The sequence below is a fragment of the Pteropus alecto genome, unplaced genomic scaffold, assembly GCF_000325575.1.
Source record: "Pteropus alecto unplaced genomic scaffold, ASM32557v1 scaffold864, whole genome shotgun sequence".
NCBI classification, from domain to species: domain Eukaryota; kingdom Metazoa; phylum Chordata; class Mammalia; order Chiroptera; family Pteropodidae; genus Pteropus; species Pteropus alecto.
In genome coordinates, this window is record NW_006435017.1 from 32,777 (window position 1) to 47,941 (window position 15,165).

General features: G+C 38.4%; 1 protein-coding gene across 2 annotated transcripts in view; it reads right to left on the minus strand.

Moving 5' to 3' along the window:
- Nucleotides 1-5,025: 5,025 nt before the first annotated feature.
- The window catches only part of ZNF317 (zinc finger protein 317), a 13,877-nt gene continuing 3,737 nt past the window's right edge, over nucleotides 5,026-15,165 (minus strand). For both annotated transcript variants that reach the window (XM_006910767.3, XM_015588500.2), the window contains 6 exons: nucleotides 11,028-11,148; nucleotides 10,305-10,444; nucleotides 9,710-9,836; nucleotides 9,231-9,326; nucleotides 8,667-8,749; nucleotides 5,026-8,184 (listed from right to left, as the gene is read on the minus strand). In XM_006910767.3, the coding sequence (XP_006910829.1) occupies nucleotides 6,865-8,184; nucleotides 8,667-8,749; nucleotides 9,231-9,326; nucleotides 9,710-9,836; nucleotides 10,305-10,444; nucleotides 11,028-11,058 (1,797 nt within the window). In that variant the 5' untranslated portion in view covers nucleotides 11,059-11,148 and the 3' untranslated portion in view covers nucleotides 5,026-6,864. The remainder of the gene's footprint in view (nucleotides 8,185-8,666; nucleotides 8,750-9,230; nucleotides 9,327-9,709; nucleotides 9,837-10,304; nucleotides 10,445-11,027; nucleotides 11,149-15,165) is intronic.

Genomic DNA, 15,165 nt, shown 5'->3' on the forward strand with positions numbered 1-15,165 from the left:
AATCTGACAGATGTAGAGTTGAAAATGCTGGTTATAAGGAGAATAAATGAATTCAGTGAGAACTTTAACAAAGAGATAAAAAACATAAAAATGGAAGTGGAAATTATAAAAAGGAACCAGCCAGAAATTAAGAACACATTAGCTGAGATGAAGAGTATGTTAGAAGGAATTAATAGTATGGATGAAGAAGAGGATTGAACCAACAATAGAAAGGATGGGGAAGCCAAGGTCACCCAATCAGAACAGCAAGAAAAAAGAAGACAAGACTATAATAACTTAAGGAGTCTTTGGGACAAAATTAAGTGTAATACCTTCATGTAATAGGGGTACCTGAAGGAGGAGCGGGAGAACAAGAAATGGAAAAGCTATTTGAAAAAAAAATGAAGGAAAACTTCCCTAACCTGGTGAAGGTAACAGATATAGCCCCAGAAAGCTCAGAGAGTCCCAAGAAAAAGGAACCCAAAGAGGCCCACACCAAGACATATTGTAATTAAAATGCCAAAGGTTAAATACAAAGAGAGAATCTTAAAAGTAGCAAGAGAAAAGCAATTAGCTACCTATAAGAGAGCTCCCATAAGACTGGGACCTGATTTCTCAAAAGAAACATTTGCAGGACAGGTTTTGGCACAAAATATCCAATGTGATGAAAACACAGGATCTACAACCAAGAATATTTTATCTAGCAAAGCTATCATTTAGAACTGAGGACAGATAAAGAGCTTCCCAGACAAAAATAAGCTAAAGGTATTCAACCAAGCCACTATTAAAGAAAATGTTGGAGAGACTTAAGAAAAATCATGTATCAAAATCACGAATAAAAAAAAGTAATAACTACATATCTATCAACAACTACCTCAAATGGAAAAGAATTCAGTGCTCCAACCAAAGGACAGGGTGGCTGAATGGATAAGGAAACAAGACTCCTATATATGCTGCCTACAAGAGACGCACTTCAGATAAAAAGACGCACACAAACTAAAAAGAAGAGGATGGAAAAAGATATTGCTTTGATGGACCTAGAGGGTACTGTGCTAAATGGAGTAAGTCAAATAGAGAAAGACAAATACCACGTGATTTCATGTACATGTGGAATCTAAAGAACAAAATAAGCAATAACAAAAACAGAAACAAAGTCATAGACACAGAGAATATTTTGAAGGCTACTAGACAGGAGGGTTGGAAGGACAATGAAAAAGGGCAAAAGGATTAATACAAATGGACAATTACAAAATAGTCATGGATTGTAGCATAAGAAAAATAGTCAACAGTGTTGTAATAAATATGTAAGGGGGAAGAGAGGTACTAGATTTAGTGGAGTGATCGCTTAAGCTCTAATCACTATGCTGTACAACTGAAACTAATATATTATTGTTATGCCAACTATAATTGAAAAAAGAAACTCATTGAATTGTACAATGTAAATAATGAGCAACTATTATATTTCAATACGATAAGGCTGGGGGGAAAATAATACACCACGACCAAGTGACATTTATTCTAGGAATGCAAAATTTGTTGAATATTGAGAAATTTATTAATATCATATGATATATTAATAAATCAGAGGAAAGAAATCATGATCCTCTTCACAGATACTCAGAAAGACTTTGACAAAATTCAACACCTATTCCTGGTAAAACATTCAAGAATATAGAAACCCTTCTCAATGTGATAAAATAAATATATACTTTAGCTCTAAAAGACACCATCTGAATTAATGGGAAAAAAATTAGGGGCATTACCCCTAAAACAAGGCAAGAATGCCCACTTTCTCTGCTACTGTTTATCACTGTACTAGACAATGCAAACAGACAAGCAAAAACAATTAGAGGCATAAGAATTGGTAAACAAGTAAAGCTATCTCAATTTGAAGATAGTATGGCAGTATGCCTGGAAAACCCACGAAATGCAATAATAAACCTCAAAAATAAAAGAATTCAGCGAAGTAGCAAGTTATAAAATTAAGAAATGAAATTACTAGCTTTCGCATACATAAATTGTGAAGAGAAGACATAATGGTAGAGAAAATTTCACTTACAATGAAGGATCAAATACTTAGGAAAAACAACAAAAACTTGTTATAAGGATAAATTTAAACATTCCTAACAAACACTAAAGTAGACTTAAACAAATGGAAAAGACATCCCTTTTCTTGGATAAGAAGATGTAACATTATAGAGATATTAGTTCTCCCCAAGTTGACTTATAAATTCAAGGTAATGACAATAAAAATACCAACAAGCTAATTTTTATGGCACTGGACAAAATAATAAAAAAGTGCATATAAAAAAAAAAAAAAAAAAAAGCAAGAATACCCAGAGGAAACACTAAAAAAGAAAAACCATGAGGGGGAACATACATTAAAACTTATTATAAAGTCTCTTATAATTTAAAAAATTGTGGTATGGTGTATGAATAAACAGACCAACAGAATAAGGTTCAGAATTAGGCCAAATACACATAGACTTCAGTATGTGATAAAGGTGACATCCCAGATCTCTGGAGTAAAGTACTTTTTAAATGAATGATGGGTCAATGTGGAAAAATAAAACTTAATCCTACCTCATATAATACACAAAAAATCAATTCCAAGTGGACTGTAGATATATGTATGCTAAACAAAACTTGAAAAAATGTAGAGTATCTTGCCTTCAAGGCAGGCAAATATTTCTTACTCAGGAACAGATGCATACCGCCCATAAAGATTAGATGACATTAAAATTACGATCTCATTTTATAAAAAATAAAAATAAAAAATAAAAAAAATACCAATTAAAACACTGACGAGACAAGCTACAGAGTGGACAAAATATTTACAAAATATATCCAACCATAGGGCTCACAGGTGGAATACATAAAGCAGTAAGAAAGAGGCAGGCAACTTTAGTATCTTATCCAAATCAATAAAATAGCTTCTTAGTAAACAAATTTGCACAATCACTTGGAAAACTGGCATCATCTATGAAAAATAAACATATGTATCCCATATGACCCAGAAATTTCAGTCCAGGGTATACACCTAAGAGAAGTACGTGTACTTGTGCACTGTCAGAAATACTAAAATATGCTCATAGCAGCATTATTACAACAGCCCCAAGCTGAAAAGTTGAATGTCCATCAATGCAAATTGCTTAAACAAATTGCAAGATATTCAAATAATGGAATATAAGAAAATGTGCTAGTTAGAGTTACTCAAAACAACATAAATCAATTTCACAAAAAATTAGGGAAAACTCAGAAACACAAAAGAACATATGTTATACGGTTCTATTTGTAAGTTAAACAAAATACCCAACACATGTCAGTCACAATATTGGTCACCTGTGGAGCGTAGGGAAGGGTTTGTCATTTGGATGAGGCAAGAAGGGATACCAGCTGGTAATACTTCTTCTTGCCTGATTACATGGATGTGTTTGTGTGATAATTTACATGAATTAAACCCTTCTGCATTTCAGTACCTGTTTTGAATGTTATCACACATACACAAAGTATTATACAAACATTGCAGAAATGACTTCGGCATTATACTCATAAATAGAACATGCTCAAACCTTACAACTCAGCCATTTCACACTCCTGGAGTAACTCATCGATATTCTAGAAGGTCTGTAAAATTTTCTTAAAGCAGCATTGCTCATGACTGGGAAAAATGGAAACAGTCCAGTAACTGTACATCAGCAGTAGAAAAGGTTAATAAGCTGTGAGATAATAATACAAAGAATCAGTATCTGGAAGTGAAAAAGAAACTATGGCTATAGTTGTCAATGTGACTCTCAAACCTCCACTACTACTAATTTGACCACCATTGTACCTAACTTGAAGGCAGTGGCCTTCCAGTTTGTTACCTTGTCCCTGTATTTAGCCTATAAACCCAGAAATCACTGTAATCCTTTAAAAACAGAAATTGGATAGTTGTCACTACTCTTGTTTAAAATCCTCCATGGACTTCTCAACACACTGAGAGTGAATGGCCAATCCTTCCAGTTAACCTACAAAATGTCCCCATGATCAGGACTCTGATCCGGCTCTGACCTCATTATCTTCTGCAACTGGCAAGCTTGACCCACTCCAGTGACACTGGTCCCTTTGTCTCAAGCATGTGGCTATCTCAAGGATGATCCTTTTTCATGGACTTTGAACTGCCAAGGGCACTCTTCCCACATTACAATATAGCCCACCCTTGCAGTTCATTTGCATCTCTGCCCAAATGTCCCTTAAATGAAAAGGTTTCCCTATCTACCCCATAGCTCCACTAAATTCTACATTACTTCTCATCATCACCACGTTTAATTTTCCCTCCAGTGCACTGAGCACCATCTGAGATACAAACCCATTTATCAGGTGCCTTGACCCGAAGTAGAATGTAAGCACCACAAAGGCAAATATCTTAATTCACTCAAGACTTGGGACATAAACAAGATCTGACATGAAAGAAATATGGACTCTGGAGCCAGAGACCAGGGTTCAAATACAAGCACTACTACTTCTAACAAGTTGATTCAGACAAGTCACCTATATTTCCTTGCTTCAGATTCTCATATGCAAAAGGAAGAAACTGATGGCTCCTGCTTCTTAGGAATCTAGGGAGAATACAGTTCAATACAAAAAGTCAGGAAGATAAATGTTTAAATACATCAAAGACTTGAAATACAAATTTAAAAACTTGGTTTAAAGGCCGGACTCCTGGAGAGGGGTCAAATATATTGTAAGGGAAGATTTTAACTTTGGGTGGTGAACACAATACAATATATGGATGATGTATTATTGAACTGTACACTTTAAATCTATATAATTTTACTAACCAATGTCACCCAATGTTTAATTAAAAAAATAAAAAAGGAATTTGGAGATCCATATCTAACAATTAAAAGCATAAGCAGATTATACCCAGACCGGTAGCAGTTATAAAATCTCACTAATGACCAGGTGAATGGGTTATAGAAAGCATCCAGCTGGGTGCAGCAGAACCCTCCCACTAATAAAAAAAAAAAAAAAAATGTTAAATAGGAAAAAAAAAAAGAAATAGCAGCTTAAACCAATTAGTTTTATTTTTTTCATGTAACAGAAGTTTGGAAATAAAAAAATCCAGGGCTAGTGTAGATGCTCAAAGAAGCCACTGGGTAGGCCACAATCATTTGTGAGTTTTCTGCAGGATTCTCCTTAGCCTGTGGTTTGCATCCCCATGGGCACAAGATGAATCTTTTAACACTAGGTACTGGATCTCCTTGCAAGGCGAGAAGTAGAGGGAAGAGCAAAAAACAACAAAAACATGAAGAAGAATCCATGTAAGAATGACCCTCTTTTCAAGAGCCTTCTCACAACCCATCCAATAACATACGCTTGTTTGTCAATGGCCAGACTGCAGGATATGGACTGTACTAATTCCAAGAAAACTTGTAAGAGATTTTAAAAATAGCACACCTTACTAATGTGACAAAACTTGGGTTTTCTTGATATGAAAGATGAAATACCAGGGAAGCAACTAGAAGTATATGCCACTCTTGACCAGACAAGAAGCTGAGAACATTCCAAAAGATCTGTCTACTGAAGACATCATGCTCTGATCACAATGCATTTGAATCAGATACTCGCAACAACCATGTTACACAGTACATAAGATTCTACAGAATCCATTGATCGAGCAAGTCATCCAAAAGGAAATTAACACACTATCAAGAATGAAATAATAAAAATAATACATACAAACCTTTTGTGATGCAGTGTCAGGGTAATTTAAATCTCAAAAACAAAGACTAAAAATTAATGAGGGTCTGTTTTATTATGAAAGACTAACGAATGCAATTTTCATATTCTCTAGAAAATTCCATTGGGGGTACGAATGAATTCTCATAAGCACAAGTGAGGGGGTCTGTGGCTGAAATCATCTCTATACAGGGACTGTCTGCAGTGGGGGTTATCACACGTTTCCTGAATTACATAGACTATATTTTTGAAGTTTTACACAGAAAATTCTCTTAGAGTGGGTACTCAAGTTTCAAAAAAATTGAAGTACTGTCGTAAGTTAATCTTTCTCAACCTCTCATTATTTGAGGACACATAAGTCTTTGTTCTGGGGGGCTCCTATGCATCGTACGTAGGATATTTAAGATCATCCTTGATGTCTTCCAATTACATGCCAGTAGCACCTCTCCTAGTTTTACCAACCAAATGTCCCCAGATACTGCCAAATGTCACCTGGAGAGCAAAACTCTCTCTTGAGAAACATTGCTGTGCAAACAGGTGTTAGCAAACTTTTTTCTGTCTAGAGCTAGACAGCAAGTATTGAAGACTTTGTGGGTCACGTATGGTCTCTGTCACAATTTTCTACCTTAAAAATATAAGATATTCTTAGCTATACGAAGTCAGACAGTTGCCTGCTATTTGCTGACCTGTTACTGACTTTTCCATGTTTTTTACTTTATAGATGTTTTTCTTTTGTTATTTTTCACATGAAGAATATAGTGAAACCAAGAAAGTTTTGCCTAGTCATTAAATTTGCAGATTCTCTCTAGTGTGCTTACTCATGTGTCCAGAAGGCGCAAGGTAGTGCTGAAGTCATTTCTACATTAAATGCCAGGCTGGGGTTTCTCTCCCTAAGTTCTCGTGTTTGTTAAGAGTTAAATGTAGACTGACAGCTTCTCCATGCCACAGATATTTGTGTTCTCCCCCCAGTGTGAGTTCTCACAAATCTCTGAAGTGATGAGAAGAAAATTCGAGTCTTTCCACAATTATTACATACACTGCATTTCTCCCAAGTTACATGTACTCTTTTGTGCTAAGATGGGTTCATAAAGGCTTTCCTGTCTTCCTTACGCTTATGAGGTTACGTTTTAGTCTGAGGTCTCATGTTATTAAAGAAGACTGTCATTGGAGCCTTTTCCACACTGATGACACCAAGAGTTTCTCTCCTCGGTGAGTTTTCACATGACTCCGAAGAGATGAATGATCACTGAAGGCTTTCCCACAGGCCAGGCATTCATAAGGCTTCTCACCAGTGTGTATTCTCCTGTGCACATTAAGGTTTGAGCCTATGCTGAAGGCTTTCCCACAGTGATCACACTCGTACGGCTTCTCTCCTGTGTGACTCCTCATGTGCGTCTTAAGTGTTGACTGGTTTCTGAAGGCTTTCCCACACTGTCTACATTCAACACGCTTCTTTACAAGATGAACGCTCATGTGCCTCCTCCGGGATAAATAATCACCGAAGACTTTCCCACAGGCGGCACATTCATAGCGTCTCTCTTGAGTGTGTATTTTCCTGTGTGCAGTTAGGTTTGAGCTTGCACTGAAGGCTTTCCCACATAGATCACACCCATATGGTTTCTCTCCAGTGTGAGAATTCATATGTGTCTTAAGGATGGACTGGTTTCTGAATGCTTTCCCACACTGCCTACATTCAACAGGTTTCTTTACAACATGAATTCGCATGTGTTTTCTCCGTGACAAGAGATCACCAAAGGACTTCCCACATTCTTTACATTCATATGTTTTCTCTACCATGTGGTTCTTCTTGTGCAAATTAAAGTTAGATTTCCATCGAAAGGCTTTTCCACACTGTGTGCATTCATAGGGTTTTTCACCAGTATGATTCCTGACATGCTCTTTGAGATGTGAGGGATGCTGGAAAGCTTTCCCACAGTCGTGACATTCATAGGGTCTCTCTCCAGTGTGTGTTCTTTTGTGTGCAATGAGGTGGCAGCTCCTGCCATATGCCTTCCCACATTCATCACACTTGTAAGGTCTTTCCCCAGTGTGAACTCTCATGTGTATTTTCAGGGCGGAGAGGGTTCGGAATGCATTTCCACACTGACTGCAGTCAAAGGGCTTCTCTGTGAGGTGAGTTCTTGCATGACTCCTAAGGGCTGAGGGATCGTTGAAAGCTTTCCCACAAGCATTGCATTCATAGGGTTTCTCCCCAGTATGTATTCTTCTGTGCCGTGTAAGGGAAGCACTCGTGGTAAAAGCTTTTTGGCACTGATGACATTCATGCATTTTTCTCCCATTGTAAATGCTCGTGTGTTGGGTTAGATGTGACCTGTTCTTGCAAATCATGCCATAGTCCCGACGGTGATAGGGCTTCTTGCCAGTGTGCCTTCCCATTTGCTGAGTAAGATGAGCGCCAATGTTGAAGACTTCAAACAGGTGAGCATATTCAGTAGATTTCTCTCCAAGACGAATTCTTTCCTATTAATCGAGATGAGCGCTGATTAAAGCATTTTCTATATTCATTACATTCCTAAGAATTATTGCACATAAACTAACATAAATCGAAGCACATCACTATGACTAAAGATGTCATAATTTAAAGTGCAAAAGTATTGCTCTTACCTCATCTGGGCTCTATCAAATAGAACAGGTTCATGCTATGCCCTAAGGCTCCACGTATATAACTCTTACAAAGCTTTTCATATATATACTGTTAACTGTTAAAATCTGAACTGAGCCCCAACACTCACTACCTCAGACATAGCTATGAAAAAATTTACTCATGAGAACTCTAGGTGGAAAAGTTTGGGGTGAGGTTTAAGGTTTCCTCCCCAAATTAGTAATATCCATTGTCTCTTGAGGACTGCCATTTTCCTGGTTCTTAAGCTGCTTTTCTAACTTGAGCTGCCCAAGTATTATCCTAATGTTGAAGATGCGGAATTATCCCAAGGAAATCTTACCATTGTCACACCACCAGATGTTTCCTTCCCAAAAATATCTTCCATAAGAATGGACCATTTGGTTTTAGATGGCGTCTCCCAATCTGAAACAAATTAGAAAAAGATTAACTTGCGGGAAAATGGAAATGGTGGGATGATGGTGACAAAAACAAATCACTGGCAAATATAAACCCTAAAGAAAGCAAGCGATATGAAAAGGAAGGATGCAACTTCAGTAATAATGACTGAAAATTTTGGCCCTGTGAGATACTTGGTAATGACAAGGGTAGACTTTTACATCAAATCACTAAGAAGTAACTTTTCAAAGACTAACATTGATAATGACAGAAAGAGTATGATCAGGAATGCAGAATATGAAAGGGTGAAGCAAAGTCCACATGGCCATGTCAAATTTAAAGGTGGAGAATTAGTGACACCAAAAGATTTCTGAGAGAACTGAGGAGGAGTGAAAGAGAATGAGCATTTTCAAATTTCCTGGGGTGATATTTCCTAATGGATCTCCCTCCACCCTAGTCACTGGACAGAGCCAATACTCAGAAGCACCTGTGTTTGTCTGGTGCTTACCAGGACAAGTGCTTCGGTGACATTCCCTCTCCTCTGTCCTCAGCTCCTCTTCTTGCTCCAAGTGGGAGATGAGGCTGGGTTTGCTCACCTGACACCCTACTCACAGGAAAGACACATGTTGAGGGAGGATCGTGCAGAGGACACGTGTTCTGAAGTCAGAGTTCTGAAGATGGACAAGACTGACTTAGGAGCAGCAAAATGATGGAGACAAATTTCTAAGGGACACAGTGAAAGGCTTTCATAAAAAGCAAAATCACAAATACCCATATGTTTTTGCCCTTCAAATTAAGAATTTCTTAATTCAGAAACCTATGCCCAAGCTCAGACACTTGACAACCTCTAAGGTCAATCCAAGAGGATAAGTACCAGGTCGGCTTGTTCACAATTGTGTTCCAAATCCCCACACAGTTCTTGGGTCATGGCAAGTACTTAAAATAAAAACATTAGATTCAGGAGTGAAGAAATGATGCCAGTATTACCCACTGAGGCGAGGTTGCTATAGTTCTCCAGCATCACATCTTTGTATAGTTTTCTCTGAGAAGAATCCAGCAAGGGCCACTCCTTCTCAGTAAAGTCCACTGCAACATCCTGGAAAGTCACTGATTCCTGCAACACCACACACATCTGGAGTCAGTGAGAAACCAGCTTGTGTTCAAAGACAGCAGAGGCTGAAGACTGGGTATGAGAGACTCAAAACAAAGGATTTGCAATATAGGGTTTTGGTGTCTCAACATTTACTCCAAAAGTCAGCCAGCGGTTGTCTTCTCTTCCCTATGAGATGATCTCATTCTGTCTCATTGCTTCAAATGCAACTCTGACAGAGAACCAAAATCTCTCCCCACTTCTAGCCTGGCTTGAGCACTCTGAGCCATATTATGAGAGGGACATTTAAGTCATTTCCCCTAAAAACCATACTACCAGGACAGCCTCATAACATTCTTTGGCTCTTTCTCTTGTGTCCTGATCAGGCACTGATTAGTCTGGATGAAGATCTAAAAGTTTTAACATGTGATATTGGGAGTGTTCTAGAAAGTGCCTCTCCCACCCTCTGAGGGCCCTAAGATCCTAGTGTACCTGAGAACCAACATTAGTTGGCATATGAGGCTCCAGGCCTTTATAAGCAAGCAGGTCCACATCCTGGTGACAGAAATGATCTTTTGAAGAAAGAGTAATTTCTGACTCCTGGATATGGGCAGGGTCCTGGGTGGATATAGCTAGAGAAAACAAAATCCATGAGAATTAAAGCCTACCTGACACAAACCAGGAAACCATCCACACTACCTATCAGTGTGCAGTACACATTCCCAATCAACACACACACACACACACACACACACACACACACACACACACTCATACACACACACATTTTGCAGCAAACCAGAGCAGGCCAGCTCTACTCAAGGACAGGAAAGAGAGGTGGACCAACATACTCATAAAAAAAGTGGTATACAGTCTCAATTTTGAGTGAAAAGTTAAAGCTCTAAGAAATAAAGAGCTTTTACTTTATTCAGATTTATCAAAATAAAAAAATGGGATAGCGCAGGGTTATCCATACTTGTGTCCTTCCTGTCACACCAACTGCACACACTTCCTCCCTCACCCAAACTCACAAAGACCCTGAATCAGACACAGTCAACTGGAGGGCCTCCCAAGGCTTTGCTCCCACTGCTTTACAGTTCATGCATCCTCCCCTGGCAGCCCTCCCTCTGGCCTTGCACACGCTTGACCTCGGTCAAGTGGCAGGGGCCACTTAAGCTTAATTTCCGAGGGCATTTTTTTACCCCAAGAACTTACCACATGTGGGAGAGAGACCAAAAGCTGCCATCCCGTGAAGGTGATAACAAATTCGCCTTAACAGCAGGGGACTGGCACCAGAAAGCTACTCCCTTGCTCTCATGGGATTCTGAGCAGGCATCTGCAGTGAATGATAAAAAGACTACTAGGAGAAGTCAAAGACTTTCTATCTCTCCTGCTCACAGGACAATTCTGACTCTTGCTTTCCAGTATCTCCTCTTTTGAGCAGCAAGGTCTGTCTTTACCTTATTTGGGCAAAACATCCAGGCAGTGTGATGGAGAGCCCTGACCTGCCTCAAGTAGGATTTACCAAGTACAATTCTGTTAAACTCCCTCACTCATTAAACACTTGGGCCCCAGGCTTCTGTTCTTCCACTTCTAGGATTGGCATGGTTTAGAATGGTCCATCTAGCAACATGTGTTCCAATCTCCAATGCTGTTTAGCCCCATACTCCAAACCAACATATACACCTGTCAGCCAATGCACAGGCCTTGTCACTACTAGAATCAATTTTACCTCGCAGACAATAATTTAGAAATATGCTTTCTCGATAAAACTTCTACACAACAGTTTTCTCACATGAACTCTTTTTACTTTAGAGACAATTCTAGGCCACCCATGCTCCTACAATCTTGCTACCTAATAGCAAATTTCCCTTCTCACTGCCCCACCTATCCAGCTGAGACTCAGCATGATCCATCACTTCTACAATTAACTTTTCCAAACTCCTTTAACCCTCTGCCTATTATAACCCAGAATGAGCAAAAGACCAGCCCTGGATAATTCCAACCATCTACCTCCTCCCTGAAAATATTTGGGAAGACCAGTCTGCACAAAATTAAAAACTAGAACTATCTTATGATCCAGCAATTCCACTTCTGGGTATTTATCTAAAAAAGATAACACTAATTCAAAGAGATATCTCCACCTCCACGTTGATTACAGCATTATTTATAATAGTCAAGACATGGAAACAATCTAAATGCCCATCAGCAAATAAGTGGATAAAGAAAATGCGGTATATACACACGGTCATAAAAAAAAAAAATCTTATTTCCGACATTGATGGTCTTTGAGAGCATTATACCAAGTGAAATAAATCAGAAAAAGAGAAGTATCATATGTTCTCACTTATATGTAGAAACCTAAAAAAGACAATATGAAACAAAACAAAAAGGTCATGAATATAGAAAACAGATTGGTGGTTGCCTGAGGTGGGAGTAGGTAAAATGGGTAAAAGAGGTCAAAAGGTCCAAATTTCCAGTTATAAAACAAGAAAGTCATGAGGATGTAATAATGTATAGCATGGTGACTATAGTTAATAATATTGTATAGCCTATTTGAAAGTAGTTAGGAGAGTGGATCTTGAGAGTTCTCACGATAAGAAAAAAATTTTTTGTAACTATGTGTGATGAGGGGTGTTAACTGAACTTATTGTGATCATTTTGCAACACATAAAAATGTCCAATTATTATACTGTATACCTGACACTGATATGTTTTGTCAATTACACCTCAATTTAAAAACAAAAACAAAAACAAACAAACAAAAAAAAAACAAGCCACAGATTGGGGAAAAATATTTGAGGTACATACATCTGACAAAGAATTCATATTCAGATTAAAGCACTCCTAAAAAACAATAATAAAAAAGGTACAAACTCAACAAAAAAGGTCAGACTTAGATACTTCAAAAATTTAATTAAAAAAATATTTAATGACCAATATAATAAGCATGGCTAAAGGTATTTAACATCATTAATCATTACATAAATGTAAATTAGAAATAATAACATTTCAACCCTCTAGGGCGGCCAAAATAAAAAGACCGTCAACATTAAATGTTGGCAAGGATGTGGCATACCTCCAACTCCTATATACTGATGGTGGGAATCAGAAATGGTTCAACCACTTTGGAAACCAATGTGCCAGTTTCTTAAATAGTACACCTATCATTTGACTGAGCAATCCCACGCTTAGATATTTACCCAAAGGAAAACCTTCAAAACATGTCCAAGACTCACACAAAAATGTTCACAGCAATTGAATTCATAATAGCCAAAAAAATGTACGCAATCTAAATATCCATCAACAAGAAAACGGATAAACGACCCGTGGTATTTACAATAGAATAATACTCAACAATAAAAAGAAACTAAGAGACATAACATGGCTGTCTCTGTAATGTTGACCCACAGAAGCTAGATAAAAATAAAAAAAAGCTCTATCATATCAATTACAAGACATTCACGAATAGGCAAAATGTATTTAGGTCAATAGAAAAATCTGTTTATATAAGTCGATAGAAGTAAAAAAGTGGTTGCTTCAAAGAAGGAGCATGAGATGGGGATAGACTAAGAAAAGTGAGAGGGAACTTTCTAGGGCAACTGAAATTTTCTAATTTTCTTTTTGATAGTGGTTATACAATGTACCAACTGTCAAAAAATTATCAAACTGATTACCTAAGATCTGTGTATTTTCTTGTAAATTATATTTTATTTTAAAAAGTTTAAAGGAATCTTTCTTACTTTCTGGTCTCTGATTATACAAAAATTCCCCCCACAACTAATCTATGATCTTCTCTCCTATTACAAACAAGGAGATGTCTGCCCTCTTAAGACTAATTTCTTCAGAGTAAATACTAAAATAAATTCATAATGTTCAGGAAAAAAAAGTAGAATAAAAAATACTTAAATCAAGGGAAGCTAAAGAAAAAAGAAATTGAAAAAGAACAAATTCAACAATCAAATATATTAACACATGTTAATGGACTAAATGCTTCAACTGAAGTATTCTCAAAATGGATTAAAAATAATCCAGACATATCTAAAGACATATCTAAAACATAAGGACATAACAAGAATGGAAATTAAAAAATATACAACGCACATTTTGAAAAAGCTTGTTTACATATATTAACACTAGATAGAATACATTAAGGCAAAAAGGCTCAGAGAGAAAACTGAGGTATTACATAATGAAAACCATAATTCAAAAAAAACCTAAATATACCTGTATGTATAACAGAGCCTCAAAAATACAAAAAAGAAAATAAATTAAAAATACAAAGCTCGGAGACTGGGCAAAATGGCGTACATGATAGAAGCTTTGTTCATCCTCTCTTGCGACCACATGAAAGTTGAGATGGAAACACGGAGCAAACAGCAAGTACAGTCGCCTAGGGGTATAGATGAACAGAAGCCCTACAACTATGGAGAGAAGAAATCACTCTGCAATGATTAGAGGTAGGACGGGGTGAGGATGCAAAGTTGCCCAGTCCCAAGCAGCTCTCAGTGGGATCAAGGCTGCGGCAGCTGCAGATGCCACTTAAAGGGGCCGTGCCAGCGAGCGAACTTTCACAGAGACGGACCTGCTTCTTCTGACCACCACTGTGAGGTTAGCTGCTCAGGGGATCCCAGGGATTACAAGGGTACATTGAGTTTTTGGAGCAAGCACGGGAGGCGAGACTTTCTCCCTGGCGGAAATGCCAGCAGTATTCATTATCCTTCTGTTGAGTCCTCCCCCTTCCCAATGTGCAGACCCAGCTCCACCATAGCTGAGACAGCATTAAAATGGATAACAGAGGTTGCCCTGCCCAGAGGATTCCCTGAAACCTCAGCCCCCCAACCCACAGTCCCACCCAAGCCACATCCAGGTGCCTCCTCACTTAGTCAGGTGCCTCTTGCTGAGCAGCACCTAGACTCACACTGGAGACAGCTGGCCTCGGTTTCTGGTGTGGCCTTTTGAGACAACTATAAGCACAGCATCTGTGGATTGCTTGCTGAATCTTAATGGGTGGCCCCGGAGGGGCAGAGGCTGGGGCTAAATTTGGCCTGCAGATGAGCTCTTCTCAGGACTGTGCCACTGGACACCTACTACCTCTTGCTGAGCAGCACCTAGACTCACACTGGAGACAGCTGGCCTCGGTTTCTGGTGTGGCCTTTTGAGACAACTATAAGCACAGCATCTGTGGATTGCTTGCTGAATCTTAATGGGTGGCCCCGGAGGGGCAGAGGCTGGGGCTAAATTTGGCCTGCAGATGAGCTCTTCTCAGGACTGTGCCACTGGACACCTACTACACAAATCCACACTAATAAGACTGGGAGACTTAGGAGCTTTGCTGAGTACAGAGAAACAG